The sequence below is a fragment of the Vigna umbellata genome, chromosome 5, assembly GCF_029865625.1.
Source record: "Vigna umbellata cultivar VRB3 chromosome 5, Vumbellata_1.0, whole genome shotgun sequence".
NCBI lineage: Eukaryota > Viridiplantae > Streptophyta > Magnoliopsida > Fabales > Fabaceae > Vigna > Vigna umbellata.
In genome coordinates, this window is record NC_142169.1 from 8,361,536 (window position 1) to 8,384,154 (window position 22,619).

At 34.7% G+C, this 22,619-nt stretch overlaps 2 protein-coding genes across 10 annotated transcripts; one reads left to right on the top strand and one right to left on the bottom strand.

Annotated features, from left to right (window-relative positions):
* The first annotated feature begins 961 nt into the window (after window positions 1-961).
* Window positions 962-18,558, top strand: LOC124839880 (Pentatricopeptide repeat (PPR) superfamily protein). 9 transcript variants are annotated; one of them, XM_088116106.1, is made up of 4 exons: window positions 962-4,088; window positions 4,982-5,062; window positions 5,834-5,886; window positions 18,190-18,558. In XM_088116106.1, the coding sequence occupies exon 1, from the start codon at window positions 1,192-1,194 to the stop codon at window positions 3,871-3,873; it is 2,682 nt and encodes an 893-aa protein (XP_087972232.1). In that variant the 5' UTR covers window positions 962-1,191; the 3' UTR covers window positions 3,874-4,088; window positions 4,982-5,062; window positions 5,834-5,886; window positions 18,190-18,558. The 9 variants fall into 9 exon arrangements, with proteins under 9 accessions (XP_087972232.1, XP_087972234.1, XP_087972231.1 ...); XM_088116108.1 differs by having other exon boundaries at window positions 5,851-5,886; XM_088116105.1 differs by having other exon boundaries at window positions 5,854-5,886.
* On the bottom strand, window positions 6,154-8,046 carry LOC148197631 (uncharacterized). The gene is made up of 3 exons (XM_088116109.1): window positions 7,924-8,046; window positions 7,751-7,848; window positions 6,154-7,094 (listed from the first exon to the last, which is right to left on the bottom strand). Exons 1-2 carry the CDS (start codon window positions 8,041-8,043, stop codon window positions 7,753-7,755), a joined length of 216 nt encoding a protein of 71 aa, XP_087972235.1. The 5' UTR covers window positions 8,044-8,046; the 3' UTR covers window positions 6,154-7,094; window positions 7,751-7,752.
* Window positions 18,559-22,619: the final 4,061 nt, after the last annotated feature.

Below are 22,619 nucleotides of genomic sequence, written 5' to 3' on the forward strand. Positions count from 1 at the left end.
AAAAATTTAATTTCTTTTCTTTCATTTTTAAGTAAAAAAAATATTTAAGTTCAGATTAAAATTTGGAAAACCAATAAATATTTATGGTATTTGCGAGTTTGTTTTTCGATCTTTATTTTATAAAAGCAATGACTTTAAGTGAATTAAAACCAGAAAAGAAAAGTGAATTAAGAAGTCACTTTTGGATGAACCATACACATGAACGAATTATTTTTATATGGAATGAAGAAAAAAACAAATAAACAAGTTACTTAGAAAAAAATATATATATATGACATATGGTAATGTGGAACAGGACTAACATACCAATAAACTAAAATACTCATTCTACCAGTTATTCTTGTGACATCCATATATATATATATATATATATATATAACAAATTTTAAAATAAACCAAAAAATTGACGATTCAACTCGCTGGTGTACTAGCTTTTCCCTTGGGTTAAAATTTTCAACCCACTTTCCTACATCGAGATGTTGCACTCCATTTATAACAGAAGGGACAGGAATAAGCAGTACACATACACTACTTAATCAAATTAATAATTCCTATTTTTGAAATCACCAAATTCTAAATAGGTACAATAATATATTATTTGGATAAATGTTTAATGTTATTAAGAAAAGGAGAGAAATTATGCTATTTTGGAAAAATATTTCTTCCTAATAAATAAATTACAATTCTTTTATTTTACACTTCTTTTATAAGAATTCCTCCCCGATTTTTTTTTCAAATAGATCATAAAACTTTGTTTGTCAAATTATGATTTGTAATCAATTACAAAGAGTGTCATATAAAATATTGATCATTAAAACACGATAGCTTATTTTTTTTTTTAAGAATAAAGATGCTTTAAAATACATTTTCCAATTTGGAAATTTTTATTCTCGTTTTTATATGCTTTTGATAACCAAAAGAAAAAATATAACGAAAGAAACCTCTTAGATTTAGATTAAGTGAAAAAATGAGAAAAAACAGAAACCTATGATATGAAAACCTTGGCCGAAATCACAAACCACCTTTGTGCACAGCTCTGCCACCACTACCCCGCCTCCTCTTGTTTTTCTTCCTCCTTGCAACCCCTTTGAATGATTGATTCCTCACCACCATCTTCATTCATCTCCATCCATTGGAGCTCCTAACAGGTTCATTCATGGATCTCTCACCCCCACTTTTCCATGCCCCAAGATGAGATTTTTGGCCTTCCTCACCATCCCCAGAGAAACCCTTTTGCTCCTCAACCTCACCAGACCCTTCTCCACCCTGCACCCTCTCCCACCGGATCTCCCCTCCCACCTCTTCACCCTCCTCTCCCACCCCAACTGGCACCACCACCCTTCCCTCCCCCACTTGCTCCCTTTAATCACCCCTTTCCACGTCTCAAGCCTCCTCCACCTTAAACCCTCCCCTCAAACCGCATTGCAATTCTTCAATTGGGTCGCCACCAAACCCGGTTACAAGCACACCCCTTTTGCCTATGCTTCCCTGCTCAATCTCCTGGTGCCCCACGGGTTCCTCTGGCCCGCCGAGACCGCCCGGATTTCGATGGTCAAGGCGGCTGGATCGCCCGATGACGCTAGGTTTGTGCTGGGCTTCTTGAGGGGAATGAACTTGAATTGTGATGAGAAGTTTAGGTTTAAGCTCAGTGTCAAGTGTTATAATTTGATGCTGATGTTGTTGTCAAGGTTTGAATTGGTTGATGAGATGAAGGGGCTGTATGTTGAGATGTTGAGTGACACGGTTTTGCCAAATATGTATACTTTCAATACAATGGTTAATGGGTATTGTAAGTTGGGGAATTTGAGTGAGGTTAGTGTTTATGTGAGTGAGATTGTGCAGGCGGGTTTTGCGCTGGATACGTTTACTTATACTTCGTTGATTTTGGGGCATTGTAGGAGTAGGAATGTGGATGGTGCTTGCTGTGTCTTTGGGCTAATGTGGCGAAAGGGTTGTCCAAGGAATGAGGTTTCGTATACGAATCTTATTCATGGGCTTTGTGAAGCAGGAAGAATTGGAGAGGCACTGAAGTTGTTCTTGCACATGGAGGAGGACAATTGCTCTCCCACTGTGAGGACGTTTACGGTTCTGATTTGTGCATTGTGTGAGGCAGGCAGGAAATTGGAGGCCATGAATCTTTTTAGAGAGATGAGTGGGAGAGGTTGTGAGCCTAATGCTCATACTTATACGGTTTTAATTGATAGTTCTTCTAAGGAGAGGAACTTTGATGAAGCTAGGAAGCTGTTATATCAGATGCTGGAAAAAGGTTTGGTTCCTGGTGTGGTCACTTACAATGCGTTAATTGATGGGTACTGTAAAGCGGGAAAAAATTCAGAGGCATTGGAAATTTTGGGGTTGATGGAATCGAATAATTGCAGCCCAAATTCTCGAACGTACAATGAGTTGATTTGTGGGTTGTGTGAAGTGAAAGATATACATCGGGCAATGTCATTGCTTAATAAAATGTTTGAGCGCAACCTATCTCCTACCCTCGTTACATATAATTCGCTAATCCATGGGCAGTGTAGAGCAGGTAATTTGGATAGTGCTTTCAGATTGCTTAATTTGGTGAAGGAAAATGGTCTTGTTCCTGATCAGTGGACTTACAGTATACTTATAGACACACTATGCAAAAGAGGGAGAGTAGAAGAAGCTTGTGAACTCTTCAATTCCTCCCAGGAAAAAGATCTTAAAGCAAATGAAGTAATGTATACTGCTTTGATTGATGGATACTGCAAAGTTGGGAAGATTGATGAAGCACACTCTTTGTTCAAAAGAATGGTGGATGAGGAATGTTCTCCAAACTCAATCACTTTCAATGTCTTGGTAGACAACTTGTGTACTCAGAATAAAGTGCAGGAAGCTTTATCGCTTCTAGATGAAATGATTAAGATGAATTTGAAGCCCACAGTCGAAACATATACAAATCTTATCGTAGAAATGTTGAAAGAGGGTGACATCAATCATGCTAATAAGACTCTTAATCAAATGATATCCTCAGGTTGTCAGCCAGATGTATTTGCGTACACTACATTTGTGCATGCATACTGTAGTCAAGGAAGATTGGAAGAAGCTGAGAATGTAATGGCTAAGATGAAGGAAGAAGGAATTGTTCCTGATTCTTTGGCTTACACATTTTTAATTGATGGATATGGGTGCATGCAATTGCTAGAGTGCTCATTTGATGTTCTCAAGCGAATGTTTGATGCTGGTTGTGAGCCTTCTCATCATACATATGCATTTCTTTTAAAACATCTAGTGAAGGAAACGCTAACGATAAAAGATGGTTGCATTGTTGAAGGTTCATTTGCTCCAGGTTTTGTTTCAAATGATTTAATTAATGTCTGGAAGACGCTTGATTTTGATATAGTATCTCTGCTGTTTAAGAAGATGGTTGAACATGGTTGCAAACCTAATGTTAATACCTACAGCAAACTTATTACCGGACTTTGTAGGGTGGGGCGATTCAATGTTGCTCTAAAGTTGTTGAATGACTTACAAGAAGGTGGAATGTCTCCCAGTGAGCTTATTTATAACGAACTCCTTAGATGTTGCTGTGAGTTGAAATTATATGAGGAGGCATTGAGTTTGCTATATGACATGAATAAGAATGGCCATTTGGCACATTTGGAGTCCTACAAGCTGCTTATTTGTGGGCTTTGTGACGAAGGCAAAAAAGCAATGGCTGAATCAGTATTTCATACTTTGCTTTGTTGTCAGTATAACTATGATGAAGTAGCTTGGAAAGTTCTTATTGATGGCCTACTTAAGAATGGCTATAATGATGAATGTTCAATGTTTTTGAAAAGTATGGAGAAGAAGGGTTGTCAATTGCATCATCAGACGTATGCATTGTTGATTGAGGGGACTTGATGGAACATAAGATGATGACTATTGACCTTTTTTTCTTCTGCTGGTCTAAGTATATCAGGGATATCAAATTATTTGTGGGATGAGAATATATCATTTACACTGAAAATTCTAGTTTTCGTGAATGGAACAACAGCTTCCTGGAATGCACCGGCTTTAGTTGCTTTTACAGCTAGCTGTTTCTGTATCACTACAGAAAGAAATTTGAAGATCAGGATGTAAGTCAGGTTTCACTTTCTTTAATTGTTTATCATTTCCTTAATCTTTTAATGTTTATCCCATTTTAATTTTGTCTTCTTTTTTCTGCTTATTTGTTGTTTGGAGCCTTTAGTCCTTGAATCACTTTAGAGCACGTCTCTTTCAACCTTGAAAATTTTTAAAGTTAGAACATTGTCCTGAGTCTCTTACAGCTATTATGTTTGGTCCGGTGAAAAGGTAAAGAAACACTGAACTAAATTCGTATTATTCGAGAGCATAGTTTAGAAATTTTATCATCGTGATTAGGAAAATCAATTTGCCATAGTTGTTTTTATTGCATGGTATTTTTAGGTAACGCTTATATTTAACAAAATATCAGTAAAAGTGCGAATTTCCAAAAGCATGTTTGTATCCCAAATGAATTGCGAAAATTTTGCAGTCACGTTTCTGATCTGTTTCTAATTTTGATGTGACTAATCACAACTGGAAATCAAGTTAGATAAATAGAGTATCAGTTGTTAGAACTGCAAATCAAGAAGTTCAGAATGTGATGATTACTGTTTTATACTTGAAAGATTGATATTTAGTGCTGTGGCTTATAAAAGTTGAAAGAATTTTGGGACCATGTGCATTTTTTCTGTATATTTGCAAAGATCATGCAGTGTTGTGATGCGAGTTAAGCTGTAAACTCAAGTAGATATATAATATAGAAGGGAATGTTAATGGATAATGTGAACTTGGTCAAATACGAGTCTCAATGTATGCTTTTTCCTTCATTGTGTGCTGTGTATGATTTTCTCTCATAAGAATACGTTACAATTGTGATTTATTTAATTTAAGCTCTTCTTATTGCATTTTAATGATCATAGTTTACCTCAGTGCCCATTAGTTGACTCTCACATCATAATTTCAGGAGCAACAAGATATATAAGAGGGACAATGTGCAGCCAGAGCATGTGGATTTGTCTCTGAAGTGCAAGCTGCTAGAGCAGATGTGAGTCTAGCTTTTCTTAACAGACCATTTTCCATATTGAATACCTGTATACAGTGAATGTTTTCATGGTTGTTTTATTCTTGAACTCAAAAATTGATTTACAAAAAATGCATTTAGCTGTTGGGAAGTAATTTATTACTGAATGTTATGCACTTAATTCCCTAAACTTTGAGGTATAATCTTAGTAAAATGAGACAAGGACTAAGTTAAGAAATCCATCTAGCAAGTTTATGTTGAAAAGGCAGCTAATAGTTGCTGCTCTAGTTTTGTTGCCTTGGGAAAATATTGGTTTTCAAAAAAGTGAAGTCTTGTGTTTTAAGAGTTTGAAAAAGGATGCATGGGCAGAGATGAGGGAAAATTGGAGCTGGTTTGTAGGACATTGCATCTTTGTTTGTTTTATAGTTTGGGCTGAACCAGGCTTGGATGTGTGGGATAATGATTTGATAGATAGGCTACAATTATTGGTAGTACACTAGTATGGCCACCCACACACAATTGGCACCTTTTCACTTTGTTCTGGTGATCTAGTGTAACCATGTTACAAATCCAGACATTTTCTGTGATGGTATAGTATGGATTATGGAATTTCATTGCTATTTGAGACAAATAACATTAAGAAGCTAATAATTCCACTTAGTAATAAAACAACTCAGTGTAGGTCCTTTCTGACTCAGGCACCTTGTCATGTAGATAGTGAACAATTTATATGTACTTTCCTTATTCATTTTTTTTATCAGCAGCTTTCCTTATTCTTCATAGTTAATAATGCAGTTCAATTTTGAGTGTAGCAGGAGTGCTGAGGCTGCGTGGCTCTGGCAAACAAGGTTAGGACTATGCCAATAAGATACACGTATTGATTTTGGTTATTTATGTGGACAATTCATCATGTTACATTTAGAGTTTAAATTTTATTTATACATTTACGCATAAATTATAATTTTTTTGCCCTTATTAAGACTGATTTCAATTTTACTATCTTTTAGAGTCACTTAGGGTTTCAAAGTTTTGAAACAAATTTGGCTTTCTGTCTATTTTTACCCGAAACTTTTAAATTCTCATTTTGTACAAAACTATTAAATTACATTTACTGACTAAAACATTAAGCTCCACATACAATATTTAACATTCTCTTTAAATTATACCAAGTTCCTAAAGGAAATTTTAAGTTTAGAAAATACGTCACCACCCTCAAAATATTAAGAATAAATATAATTGAGTTTTAAACAAAAAAGAAAATCCATAAAAATATCAACTTACTCAATTTTAAAAATAGAAAAAACGTAATTGGCTGGACAATTAACAGTTCTTTATTTAAATAACAAATAAAGACTCTTTACTTTATTACTAATCTTAATCCCTTTAAGGTTATATAACTAATGGCATTTTCTTCCTTTAGTTAAAGATTTCCTAATTTTATTGTAATTGAATCGGTTACAGCAGTTTGATGTAATTTTCCATGTTTAATTTGTTAATCAATGTTTACAATGTTTTCCATGTTTAATTTGTTAATCAATATTTACAAATAGAAATGGTATAATAATGATGAGTCTGTTGGCATGTTTGGTTGCACAGTGTAGACACAAAACCACCTTAAAAAGGTGGAAATCTGAAAGTAAAAAATTAGTTCTCTCTTTCAACAGTCCGCAAAACCAAGTACACAAATAAATTCAAATGCCAATGTAGTTCATTGTCTAACTTATTTAATCTACCTAAACTTTTCTTACATAAAAATTCATTTTACCTTTGTCATGTTCTGTATGATCATGGCAAATTTTCTTTCAAAACATGGGAAAAGTACAAACTCAATGGTCAAATGAATGGTAACAACAATAAATTTATTAATCTCCCTGGACACTACATGAATCAGATGGAGTTATTATGAATTCTAAAGTAGAAGAAATTGAACTGTAAAAATTCATAGGATACCAAAGGTACTTCTTGAAACAAATACCAAACATTCTACTTAGAAACAACCATCCCACATTCATCACTCACAAAACTCCCAAAGATTCAGTACAATAGCATCTTCAAGCTGTAAAAGAAATTCAACTTCAAAAGATTATCATGTGAACTAGTATCGATTGCTGATAACAGAACAAGTAGCAGCAAATAAACCAAAATCATTGTGCATTCTAAATTCCCAATCTGACAGACATAAACAGAAAAGCACCAGAAGGGCCAAAATTCTTAACCTATTATTCTTGCATCACTAGTATCTGGCAGTGAAACTACTCTTACTACTTTCAAGTCAGACAAATTTTCTGAGATGAAACTTTCCATGCGGAAAAGAATATACAAGAAAATTTAAAGGCTATAGAGCCTCAATAAAAGTTTGGTATATAATCTAATTTAAACATAGTTCACAAGTTCAATTCACTTTACTTTTATTTTTTTACCGCCATTTATGCAGAAATTGGTCCAAACAAGAACCAATGCAAAGAGATAAGATGGAAGGAAATGAACAAAAGTGGAATAAATTAGAACAAATCATAATAGAATAAATCATCCGGTCATAGTTGAACATATGCTAAAATAAAACAAGAAAATTCTCTGATAAATAACTACCACCGTAATTTTAAAAGTTCTAAAATATTACCACAAGTCACACCTGAAAACCCATTGTTGAAAACAGAAAGAGGAATCGACAATAGGTAAAGATTAAGCTAAAAAAAGAAGTAAAGTAAATACCTTTAGGCCTTTTCAGATGGAGAAGTTGAAGTGGGGACTGAGAATGGTGGCAATCGCAGCACTGCTTCTTCCGTCTCAATTGGGTCGGATCTGAGTATCTGAAACAGAATAAGAAAGGTTAAGAATGAAGAATTAATGAAAGTGTAGGCACAAATAAATCAAAGAGAGATTACAGGATCTTGAAGCACGGGCTTGGTGTCATCTTTTGCTGGCTTGAAAGGGGGTTTGGGTTTGGGTGAATTGTTGTTGTTACTGTTGTTTGGTTTGGTGGAAGATTCTGAACTCTTGTTCATGGTTTCTTGTTCTGTTAAGGTTAGGGCGTTTTGTTGAAGATGTACTCTTTTTCTCAAAACAAATTTTCCAGGCTTTCAAATTATTTGAGTTCATGCTTTTTTTTTCATTTTTAATATTTCTCCAAAATGAAACTTTTACTGCTTCTTTGTTTCAAGAAACCCAACAGCGCTGATATACAGTGCAAGAAATTGAAAGAGAAATGGCGGAAAAATAAGAAAAGAAACACAGACCGAAAAGAAAAAAGTTATAATTTTCCATTTATTGTCGCAAAGAAATGTTTGAAGGTGTAGATTGTAAGTAATAGTAATCGATTACCTTTATAAATTTAATGGATTATGTTTTTAATTATTATATTATATTTATATCTATAAACTCTTATAGGAAGGACATTCACTTTAATAAAATTGTTTTTTACTATAAATATTATTTATATTTAATTTTTACAACTATAATTTTATTAATTTTTGTTATTATAAAAAATGTGTAAATATTATATAGTTTTAATTAATGGATTATTTTTTAGTAAAGTTAATGTTATTAATAATTGTATTTTATAGATAAATAATTAAAACAAGGTTTAATTGTGACATCCCAATTATATAGAAAGCATATATAATAAAGACGTCATCATGCATAATATAAGAAAGCAGTTGAGAGTAAATAGGATTACAGTCATCACAATATAGCTTCAAAATTTAAACTTAAACTCTCAAGGGATCTAAATTGTAAGCTGAAAGGGAATTAGTATTTCATAATACAGAATCAACTAAATACATCCCAGGAGACTAGGCAACAACATTGTCCTCAACTTCCAAAGCTGTCTCCAAAGGAACCTCCTCGCCATCTGCTCCCATCCAAATGGATGATCATCGCAAGAAGAAACATACACAAGCAATGCAAACAAGCAAGGGTGAGCTAGATATAAAAATCATGTTATTCAATCACACACGACACGTAAAAGCCACTCAAACATGATACTTTGACATCACAAGACTCATTGTTTTATAGACCGACTCGTCCGGACCAAAATGATTGCCGAGCTATGGCGTGTTATGCACTCGTGGTGGCCTCTACTGCTTTGCAAAGCCGTTGCCAATGGGTTCCACCCTACCACACTCACGAGGTTAATTCGTTTCGCGCCCTAGAGCATACTGGAAGTCTCCAAGACTAGGACCTCCTGCTACTACACACCACATGATTCAATCCTCTCTACTTGAGAATGATTGATCATTGTAGTTTCAGGAAAACCCCCAAGACTGAGCTACCATGCAATCATTCTACACATACTTGAATCTCAACAAGAGAATTCACTGTGGATCACAACATGAGGCACCACCATGTAATCCCTCTATGAGGTCCATGAAATTACGTCCATCAAACTTACCTTGAAAATCACATACTTTCACTTTTACATTGCATACAAACAGATATAATACTAATTATACTTCAAAAGACCACAAACAACTTAATAAGTCATCAAAAATCACATGAAACCATTCCATGTACATTAACATACAACAACAGTCCAAGAAGACCCACTAAACAACACAAAACCCCTTAAACTCATACTTAGACCAGGAAAATAACTTTGAAACTATCACCAACAGTTCCGGAAAGGTCCAAAACCCCTAAAACGACCTAAAGAACGTCCAAAAATGATATCTGGAACCCCGAAAACCACCAAAAACTAACCTGGATGATTTTTCGACGATAATATTCGATTATCATATGTGATAATCGATTATTTGCGAGAGCTTTGAAGAGGATACAACTCTCTGACTAAAATAATCGATTATCAAGTGAGATAATCGATTATTCTTATCAGTTTTTGACAGGAACATGATTTTTCTGGTTTTGGTGCCTCTTAGACATATCCAAATGAACAAATTAAAATCTTTAACACTAATATTGATATGAAACATGTTTATAGATGAAAGTAAAGTATTGCATTGGTCATTTGGATAGGAATTAGATGTACTAAACCAACTCAATTTCTACTCCAAAACATCTAACTCAATAACTAGAGGACCCCAAATCCAATTCTAACACTTTGTACCTATTCTAACCAATTTGGTGACTCAAACAAGTCACAATCCACTTGCTAAGACTGCCTCAATAGCCCAATTATACCCAGAACCCCTAACTCTCAAATTCACTACCTCACCTCCTCCAAAAGGACCTTTATTTTCATCCTAGTAGAGATCTTTCTTTACCCCAATTGGTCACCGGAGAGGACGCAGATGTCTGAACGAATCAAACTCACCTTCGACGCCAGCACATATGACTAGTCACAACCGACTGGACCAGGCCAGGGCTGCTCTATGATCAGGGATGTGTCAACTCAGGTTTTTAAGGTTCCTCTATCCTACCAACAAAGAAAGGCTCTCAACAATTAACAATTAATTTATTTAAATTATCTACCATGTTCTCTTATGCTCTAAATCTGAAATGCCTAATTTTAATATTTTCACTTCCTCTCACAGCAACCTCAAACAGTACCTGTACATCTATTTAATACCTATATACATGCTATTACAGAACCCTTACTCCAGACCTTCCAACAAGATCAATTTCAGCCAACAAACTCATTCAAAACAGATTAAATTCATCACATCACAACATGCACAATTTTACAGTTTCAATTATAACACCTAATACAATAAAAGTCATAAAACAGTTTCACAAGAGCACACCAGTTCAACATTCATATGCATATATTTTTATAAAATAAATTCATACAAAAATAATTAGCTCCCATTACCTTGAAGTTGAGCAGTATAGCCAATTAGAATGCCCTAACAGTGCCTTCATAGCGAAAACCCAAACAGTGCCTTACGACCACCTAAATGGTGATGGAAACAACTCTTAGAGCTAGAATAGACAAAGAATCAAAAGGAGCACCATGCAACCAGTAAAGTTGCATGCCCTAAGTTCAAGAAAAAAGTGGAGAAACTGACTTACCCGTCCAAATGGAAATCTAATCGGATAGAAGGGAAGCTCTCAACTCCGTGAGCGAAAGAACACCACCTTTTTGAAATTTCCTCCTTAGGATGACTATGCTAATGGTGATGTAGTCAACACATACCCTTCCTCCAACCCTTTCGTGAACTTCTTGCTAGCTTAACCACTCTAGCACTGTTGGCCTCATCCCCTAGTTACCTGTTTAGTCTTTGATTGTTCACGAGTTTTCCTATAAAAGTTGTTGAACCATTCATCAATTGGCGCTTGTTGTCATTAATCAACTTGTTGCAGATAGCTGAAAGGGCCCTTTTCTTATGGAACAATGATCACATCTTTCTAGCTTTAGATAGGAATGTTCAAAGCCATTGGAACCCAGCAGTTGACAGTGAGTATTAGCCCAATGAAGATGGTAATGACACCGAATCTTGCTTCCTTTGATAGTTCACGAGTGTTGCAAATTTGTCTCCAAAATCAGTGCAAACACTTTTTTAAGTTGAAGTATAAAGTTGTAAATGATGCTATCCTAGAAGACTTTTGGAATTTCAGATACAAAGAAATGTGTATTAGCCTAAGTTGTAATTATTTATTTGACCATCTAATTTCCAATTACAATGTGATTAATAGATTTAACTTGTAGGAAGGTACCCAACTCAGATACTTGCACATTGTTATTGTACTGAGAAATTGTTACACCTAGATACAATTAAAGAAGAGAATTGTAGTTAGAGGCATCAATTTTAAACTTCATTTTCAGGCAACAAGCTTTGCAAGTGCTTGATGAGCAGTTTTGTGTCGTACCAACCATCCGCAGTAATAAAAATTGTTTGAAACCGGTATACTAGAGTGCTTGAGTCCTTGATTTGGGATGAAGAATTGTGCTTGGTGTCTATAAGAAGCATCATCGGGCTACCAGAAGCATCATAGGAACCCTAGAAATGAAAAACAAGAAGAGACAAACCCATTGTCACCGAGAATGATGACCTTCAGGAGAGTTCTTCTTTGGGAAGGCATGACAGTGATAAGTGATACATGTTAGTAAATATTTATTCTGTTTTAAATTGCAATTTCTAGGTTGTTAAATAAAAGGTCAACTATTAACCCAACATTTAGGGATAGAGCTATTTTTTAGCTTAGTAGTTATTTCAACCCACGTCTCTTGCATGAAATCACTGGGTTGGTTATTTTAGTTTCATTTTCATGCTATAAGTTTGCATTATTGTTCAATAATCAATGTAAATAGAGAATGTAGACTTACAAAATATTATTATTTATCGTTTGTTCACATTTGATATCAGAGCTCCTTCATAGGGGCCTGAACCAGAAACGTCTAATTGCATATTGAGTGTGAGTAAACCCTAAAGGAGTCTGAACCAGGATAAGAGTGAGTGTAAACACTAATAGAGTACAAACAATGAGTGTGAGTCATTAAAAAAGGTTGAAACATGGCTGATCTCAACAAGTATGTGCAGCCATCAATACCCAAATTTGATGGCCACTATGATCTTTGGGCAAAGTTGATGGAGAATATGTGAATTCATACTTTTCCCGAACATTGAAGATTACTAAAAGCATGCAAGAAAAATGTTATTACTACAAAAATTTTGCGGTTAATTACAATGAAATTCAATTATGTAGTATGTTCTATTGAAGAATCCAACATGGAAGCCATGACAATTGATGAACTTCAAAATAGCCTCCTAGTTCATGAACAACGAATGATGCTAGTGGTAGATTAAGAGCAGGTGATGCAGGCTATGACATATGAGAAAAGTGAGAGAGGTAGAGGAAGAGGAAGAGAGGTAAAGGTTCCTTCCAAGGAAGAGGTAGAGGAAGAAAATCATTCAACAAAGCAAAAGTTGAATGCTTCAAATGTCATAAACTATGACACTTTCAATATGAATGTCCTCAGTGGGAGAAGAAGGCAAATTATGCTGAAGTAGAAGATAATGTGGAACAAGAGGATGAGCTCTTGTTAATGGCATCCACAGAGTTTAAGGAGGGGAAGAATAATGAGTAGTTTTTAGACTTTGGATGCAATAACCACATGAGTGGTAACAAAAATTGGCTCACACAATTAGATGAAGACTTCCAACACAAAGTAAAGCTAGGCAATGATACACACATTGCTGTGATGTGGAAAGGCAGTGTACAGTTGGTGGTGAGTGATGTCCTATACATGATATCAAATGTTTATTATGTTTCTGAACTTAAAAATAATTTATTGAGTTTAGGACAACTTCAAGAGAAGAGATTGTCTATAAATATGCAATACAACAAGTGTACTATTGTACATCCTGAAATAAGGCAGATTATGGAGGTTAACATAAGCAGTAACAGAATGTTTGTGCTTACAGTTACCATGACTTCAACAAATACTACATGTTTTCAGGCCACTCTAGAAAAAATATTCTCAACTATGGCACAACAGTTTGGGACATTTAAGTTATGATGACTTAAAAATGTTTGTTTCAAAACAAATGGTGAACAGGCTGTCATCTATCACTACACCTTAAGATTTGTGCACACACTGCCTTGCTAGAAAACACCACCACAATGCTATGTCAAATAGGAGCTTATGGAGAGCATAAGAAAAATTACAATTGGTTCATGTAGACCTATGTGGTCCTATTCAACCTTCATCCAACAATAATAAGAAATATTTCCTAAGTTTTATTGATGATATGTCCCGTAAGACTTGGGTGTACTTTTTAAGTGAGAAGGAAGAAACTCTTTCTTTGTTTAAAAGTTTCAAATCAATGATGGAAAAGAAAGCTGGAGAAAACATTCTTTGCTTACGGACAGATAAAGGAGGTGAATTCAATTCTAAGAATTTTGATGTTTTTTTGCAAGAACCAAGGCATATAAAGACAGTTGACAACAACTTATAATCCTCATCAAAATGGAGTTGCTGAAAGGAAAAATAGAACCATCATGAATATGGTTCGGTCGATGCTTATAGGAAGACATGTTCCCAAAATATTTTGGTCAGAGGCAACAAGATGGTGTGTTCATATTCTTAATAGGAGCCCCACAGCAGTACAAGATAAAACCCCTAAGGAGGCTTGAAGTGGAATAAAGCCTTTTGTTGCTTATTTTTGAGTATTTGGGTGTATAGCTCATGTACATACACTAGGTCAGCAGCGAGTTAAGTTGGATGGAAAGAGTAAAAGATGTGTTCTTCTTGGAGTGAGTAATGAGTACAAGGCTTATAGATTGTTTGACCCCGTCAGTCAAAAAATCATTATTAGTAGAGATGTTATATTTGAAGAAGAAAAAGGTTGAGATTGGGAGCAACATGATAAAAACAGTCAACACACTGTTTTGGATTGGGGTGAAAATACAACACATGACAGTGAGACTGAAGAGCAAATTGAACAGAATGGAACAAAATCTTTAAGGCAACAGGTAGTAGAAAATTTGAATGAAGGTAATGTTGAAATTAACATTGATCAAAATGAGTCTCATCTTTCATAGATTGATACTTCAGTTGAAGTGAGTGTTAGAAGATGTAGAAGAGAACCAGTTTGGATGGTTGGTTATGAAAAGGGAGAAGGCCTTTCCGATGTAGATAATGAAGATGCAATGATGGTGATAGAAGATGATCTAGTGACATTTGAAGAAGTTGTCAAAAGCAAAACTTGGTGAGATGCAATGGAGAAAGATATGGAGGGCATAGAAAAGAACAAAACATGGGATTTAATAGATTTGCCAAACAAGAGTCAAGCCAATCGGAGTCAAATGGATATTCAAAATCAAACTCAAAGAAAATGGAGAAATTGACAAATTCAAAGCTAGGTTGATGGCTAATGGGTATGCACAACAATATGGAGTAGACTACACAAAAATATTTGCACCAGTGGCCACGATGGATACCAAACACATCATTCTTTCAATAACAGCTCAATATGGCTGGACTATTTTCTAGTTAGATGTGAATTGTGCATTTTTGCATGGGGATCTCAAGGAGGAAATATTTGTGCAGCAACCTGTTGGTTTTGTGAAGAAAGGTGAAGAAGGCAAGGTATATACAAGCTACAAAAGGCACTTTATGGACTCAAACAGGCACCAAGAGCCTGGTACAACAAGATAGAGACATACTTCATGCGTAATGGCTTTGAAAGGTGTTTTTGTGAACACACATTGTTTACAAAATCAAAGGGAGGTAACATTTTAATTGTGAGCTTATATGTAGATGATTTAATACACAATGAAAATTATGAGAGCATGTATGATGATTTTAGAAGTTCAATGATGTCAGAACTTGATGTCAAATTTAGGAAGATTGAGATATTTCCTTGGAATAGAAATTTTGCAGCATACACATGAAATTTTTGTGTGTCAAAGTAAATATGTTCAAGAGTGCTATCAAGGTTTGGTATGAAGGAGTGCAATACAATGAAGAATCTTATTGTACCAGGAATAAGACTATCAAGAAATCAAGTAGGAACCAAAGTGGATGCTACTCTATTCAAACAAGTGGTTGAAAGTCTCATGTACTGGACTGCTACAAGACTACATCTAATGTATGGAGTAACTCTAATTAGCAGATTTATGACTAGTCCTACAGAGAATCATTGGCTAGTTGCTAATAGAACACTAAGATATTTAAAAGGAACTATAGAATTTGGAATTTACTATAAGAAAGGGGAGAGTACTAGCATAATAGGTTATACAAACTGATGGAGGTCGCACCCTATACAAATTTTATGTGCAATAAGAATGCAGTATAGACTAGGAAGTGACTCCTAGGTCGTCGCTCAAGGACCAAACTGTGTGGTTCGAGACTTAGGTCAAATACGTAGTGGGGGGGTTGAAAGTGTTTTTGAATGCAATTGAACTTGAACTTAAAGCTTGAAATTAAATATAACTAAACAGAATTGAAAGCATTGAATTAAATGTGGAAAACATGAAGACCGAACAGTTCTTCACAAGGTCGAACAGTTCTATTAACAAGGCCGATCGGCTCTAACAACAAGTATGTTGGAGACCGATCGGTTCTGGTCACAGACCGAACGGTCTTGGAGAGGAGACTGATCGGTATTAAAACTGATGAAAATGAGCAAACTAAAGCCGAACGGTAAAAGTAAAATTGAACAGCACAAATAAAAGTCGAACGGTCCTAAAGATGGACCGAACGGTAAAAATAAGCAAAGAAGAACGGTTCGTTCGGTTCGTGAAAAATAATAAACGTGCAGAATTCAAAACACAGTGCAGTGGAAACGAAATTACAGAAACAAAACATTGGAACAATAAACGCGTAGAATGCAGAAACGAAATTGCAGCTGAATTGAAATGCACCAATTGAACTTAAGCATAAAACGCAAATCCAGAAACGCAAAACGTGAATAGGAACAATAATTGAAAATGAGCATGAACAAGAAATTTTGCGGAAACGCAGCACAACAATTGAAAACCAGATGAACAGTAAATGCGGAAAATGTAAACAAAGAAGAAACTTGAGTGCAACATCAAATTTGAACTATGAAATTGTAAAGAGAACGAGTTCAATACATGAAGAGTAAAAGAAAAACTTAAAACCTCCCCCAAGGGGAGGAAGAAGAAGAAGCTCCCAACCCTGAAAGAAGAAAACGTGCAAGTGGTGACTGGGATTGTTGTGAATTCTGCTTTTAGGGTTTTATACAAACCAAAATGCCCTCCTAATAGGTCTCCTACAAAATGACCTAAAATGGGGTCCAAAGTCCTAAGGTTTGACCCAATGACCTTCTAAAACGAAATTAAACTACACTACTGACATGGGAACCCTCTTAAAGTCCCAAAATGTGCTTCCAACATTGATATTGTTCACTGCATCTGACCGTTCGGTCATTCAGACCTTAGACCGCTCGATAGAGACGTTTGTCTATTCAGTTCATGGGCAGACCGTTCGGTCACGACTTCGTCAGATCGATCGGTCAAAACTTTTGTCAGACCGCGCGGTCAAACAGTCTCTAAGCATTCGGTTTTGGCAGTATCAAACCGAACGACTCTGTGCAGTACGTTCAAAAGGTTTCTCAAATTTTCAAACAATGATTGTCCTGCAATTTATAATTGAAATAATAAAGCCCAAATAATTCAAATTAATTAAAATAAGAATTAGTCATGAAATTAAGCCCAAATGGTGAAAATGAGACAATAATGGAGAATTAAGCACAATTCACTAATACAATTGGGTGCGAAAAACTAAGTGAATAGTAGAAAATAATGACTCATCACAAACAACGACTTTGTTGAAGATGTTGATGATAGGAACAGTACATCTGGATTTGCATTTTTCCTAGGGTCTGGAGCTGTTTCTTGGTCATCCAAAAAACAACCAGTGGTAACATTATCTACAATTGAAGCTGAGTACATAGTAGCTGCTGCATGTGCTTGTCAAAATATTTGGATTAAGAAAATTATGGAGATTCTCAACTTCAAAACCCACATATATCCCATATGTGTTTTTGATAATGACAACAACAAAAATGTTTTGATAGTTTATTGCTCACATTAAGCAAAGCTGCTATTTATATATTTGATTGTGCTTGAACTATATATTATGCATATTCATCATGTTTATATTTGTGATATGTGATTATATATGTGATATGCATATTCATTGGTTTAGAATGATAAAACTCTATGTGCATTGCATGTCTGTATGAATTAATCGATTATAATGTTTATGTAATTTGTTAGATTCATCAAATATCAATATTTGCTTAACAGTGGCAAAACTGTAAGTTTTCACCAATTACATTATGCAGATAATCGATTAAAACTCGTGTCTTTGCATATACTTGATTACTGAGTGCATTGATGAGTTTTTGGATGAAAAAGTTTTCAAATTTGTTTAAGTGTGATACTTAACCCATTACACTCTTTTCTTAATCGGTTAAAGCTCGTATGTTTTGAAAACTTGTTTTTTTTATAAGTCATAACTACATTAACGGTCATATTTTTAAATGTTATGACTTGCATTAATTTCTGAATCGGATTACATGCTATATTTAATCTGTTAAATGCGTTATATGTAATTTTGTTACAACAATGTTAATTGCTTAATCGATTACTTTAATAATGTAATCGATTAAATTGCATGAGTACTGTCATTTCTGTAAATTGATGCATAACTCTTTGCATTAAACAAATTTTTGAACAATAACTTTCATATATGATAAAGTTTGTCAAGTGCTTAATTGCAGGAACGTCTATTCTCCAAGAATCAAGAAGAAATTCATTTGGAAGAAATCAAATCTAGGATTCTTGAAGAAATTGTTGTACTTGCAGAAGTTTGATCAACTTTGCACTTTTAGGTGTTCTACTAAAAGATCATATCACTTTGCAATCTTGTGAGATTGTGGTTTCCCTGTTGCTGCTGGCCAAGAAGAGAACTTTGGAGTTCTGGTTACTTTGAGTGTGGTATCTCAAAGGGGTTGCAAAAAAAAAGGATTGTTCTTTTTGTGTTTTAGTATAATAGATTTGGAGTTAGAGAGGGGAATACATTGAGAAGGTGTTTCTGTATTACTTGTTGTAAAACTCAATCTATATAGTGGATTTACTTTCAATCTTAGTTTGATTGAAAGGAGACTGGATGTAGGCATTGAAGCCGAACCAGTATAAACCTTGGTGTTGTTCTTTCTATCCTTTATCTCTTTCATTTCTTTACATTTTTTATTTGCTTGCATTCCAAGAAAGGCTTAAAGATTTTGAAAAGATTTTTCAAAGAACAATTTTTATAAAGCAAAACCAAATCACCCCCCTCCCTCTTGGTTGAGAAACTAGGTAAATCTTTTTCTACATGTTATGTTATTTGTTTTTTTTAACGTCTTTTAGTTAATTTAACCACAAAAGTTATATTGTTTCAAATTTTCAAAATTAAGCATCCAATTGAGACAAAAAAAATTAAGGGACCAATTTGTGACTTTCAACCAAAAACCAGAATCTCTAGAATGATTAAACCTTAAAACAAATATCATTGAAGATGATCATTGCAAAAGAAAAAGGCAAACACACAATAGAACCAAAACAAAGGAGAGTAAGCTAATTTTTTTTTTAAAAAAAAAAGAACATGACAATCAAAATGTTGTATTAGCATACAAAGTAATCCAAACACTCATAAACTACACAATCAAAACTTTTCTAGACTTAATTATCTAGATACATGCATTGATATCAGACTCTTGAAAGTGTTGCACTTACGGTGACCTCTACTACTATGCAAAGTCAAAGTCATTGTCAATGGGTTTCACCCTACCACACACAAGGTTAGTCATTCCCTCGTCATAAGGACCGTAGAACTACTCTTTGACTATGACCTTTGTCTACTCTCACCACATAATCTATTTCCCTCTATATTAGTCTGAATGGTTATTAGAGTGTGTAAGAAAATTTATGTCTTGTTTCTCTTACCAAGAAAGGGGAAGGGTGAATTGGTTTTCAATAAAAAATGATTTCTTTTGCTATCTTAATTCATATCTTGATTCTTGGAGCAACTCAGCGCACCTGCAAATTCTTTATTAACTCTATAATATTAGATATGAAATTTCTAAAATGATTAAAGTCGTAAAAAAATTTAATACTTAGCGCAACGTGTCATTATATAGATTTTATCATGTTTGACACTTTTTAATCGGTTACAAAAATAATGTAATCGATTGCACTTTTGACAGTTATATCAGGATTACATTAAAACATATCTAATTGATTAAGCAAATAATGTAATTGATTGCATGTTAACTGTAAGTCAAAATATTTGAACATATGACCGTTATTACAGTTAGAACTTAGCTTGAAAACAATTTTCACAGTATACCAGACTTAATTGATTACATAAACCATGTAATCGGTTAAGTTTTACACTTAGTCAATTTTGAAAACTTTTTATTCTCAAAACTCATCATTGCATATTGCAAGTAGGTGTTAGCAAAGACACAAGTTTTAATCGAGTATACATATAATGTAATCGGTTAAAACTTGTTGTTTGCCACAGTTTAAGCATAAGCTATCTGATGAACTTAATTGATTACATACCCACTGTAATCGATTACTTCATATAGATTTGTTCAGTGCAAGTGGTTTTAACATATGAAAACATGAGTATGCATACAACAGATGTAAACACGTGTATGACCCTAATAAGTATGCAGACTAGTCATTTTATCTATATATGTATAAAACATAAAGACACATTATTGTTGTTGTCATGGTAACATATATGTGTTGTCATAATCAAAAACAAAAAACAAACATATGAGGCATTAGGTTTAGCATTCACAAAGTGTTAGGATAGCATGTACCTTACCTCAAGGCACACCCTAAAGAAATTCACAACAAATGGTATTTCCTCTCCTAAAAATTCCTACATCATTACCAAGTTAACTTTACTTCACCTTGTATAGTGATACATACAATTGATTATACACATCATACCTTATCATTCATGTATATGCATATCAAATAACAACTCATAAAATTCCAAAACAATTACTCAAAGTTGTTTGATTACCACCTCAAACCTTCACCTAGCAAAATTTTAAAAGAGCTGCCTCTAGAAGAGTCTCGCTCAACGTTAGTCAAACAATGTCAAATGCCAATGAAAGCACCATTGGAGCTCATAGGATTTAATTCAAATTTCTAGCACCCAACAACCTTAGATGGCACTTGGTGGCACCATATAATAAGGTCTCTGACTTTGGATTCATCTAGCAAGCACTGTTTTCACCCAACGACAACCAATTTAGTGTTCCACCATCTGAGTGGGATCCAACGATGTTAGTGATGCCTAACAGTATATCAATCGTTCAAAACTCCCATTTTTTAGCTTTGATTGAGTAATTTGACACTTCTTGAGTTAATCATCATTAAACAAACCTTCTAACACTTGAAAATTTCACATTTCTAGCTCAAGTAGTGTCAAATTAATGCAATTCAAAGATCTTAAAAAGGCATCCTAACAAAAATTCAAAAACCAAAGTTTTCATGGTTATCACAACTTAAAATTGAACCAAAACTTGATAAACCATTTACCTCGGCCCGTATGATCTAGTTCACCAAACTAAACTCTAATACCAATTCTAATATGGGTTTAAGTGCATCAAGACTGATTTACATTCAAATTTCAACTACTCATAACTAACAATCATGCCAATTGATTAAAAACCCTAGAATTCATAGTCGTAGACAATTTGATTAACCAATTTGATCATGCAATCACAGCTTTAACTATAAAAAATCAGCAATAAAAACATTAATTCAAGAATAACTATAATTTAACTTCCATCATATGATATAACATCTCTAGCTACTCTAAACACCAAAAACGCCTTCAACCTTACATGATACTCTCTATTTACACATAAAAACATCATAAACATAATCAGGTCATACTATTATTGATGGCAATGCTCTAGCTAGGACAAGCAAAATCTAGAAGCAACCAAGCCATATACTCAAGATGCTCATGGTTTTGATGATGATTTGCGGAATGGTGGTGGATGAAGATAGAAGGGTCACGATTTTGGTGTGTTAAAGGGTGAAGGATGAAGTGTTTAGGGTTCTCTAAGAGAGGTTGGGCCAACTCTTAGAGGAAGGTGGCTAGAGGATTTCACTTGGGTTGCTCTAGCCTAGGGTGACCTTAGAAGAGGTTGTGTGCACCAAATGACAACATAACTTTACTATAATTTCCAAGGTCATTACATGATGGAGAGCACCTCTATTTATGGGCTAAACATGGGCTGAAAATTTAACCTAAAAGAGCCACCTTGGTTGGCTTGGAGACCAAGGAGAAATCCTCTCCAATAAGAGAGAGACAAGTGGCAAAAATCCTCTCAAATGAGAGAGTAACATGTGGCTACTACCTATGGAAAAACTCTCCATTCCTAGAGTGATACATGGCCACTAACTAGGAGGAAAACTCTCCAATAGGAAGCCTCCACATCTCTAGGACGAAATCTTGTTCCCTTGTCCTCCAAGCTTAGCCAAAATGTTGACCCCTTGGTCAACACACCCATTTTGGACATCCAAGCATAGTCAACTTTGGGCCTTGGCCCTTTGTTGACTTGTTTGGTCAAAATCCTATTCTACTTGGCCTAAAATACAAGGCCCAATTGAAATCATACACTACTAGGCCCATAATACAAAGCTCAAATAAAATATAGACTACTTGGCCTAAAGTACAAAGCCCAAATAAAATCTAGACTACTTGGCCCAAAATACAAGGCCCAATATTATTCTTTAATAAATCTTCATGATGACTTAAGATGGCCGAAGAGAAAGAGTCTAGGCCCATCTTCCATAGATGCCTCCAACACTTCATGAATGTGCTAGGTCATGGCAAGGGGTATGTCATCATCCCCTCCCTCTTGAAAAGGATTTTCCCTCAAATCTTCTTGTTCTTTTATGAAAAAAACATTTTTCTTATTATTGGTTAATTTGTGTATCTTTCCACTAGGATCAAAGATCCATATGCAAGTTTCATCAAACTCAAAACCAATAATCTTATGAGCCACAAACAACATATATCTAGATGAAAGATTTAAATAAAACCTTATGCTAATTTTAAAAGAATTTACCTGAAAACTTGGAAGGTCTACTCCAAAAAGTTGTTTGTGTTTACTTTGAGTTAATTGTGTCC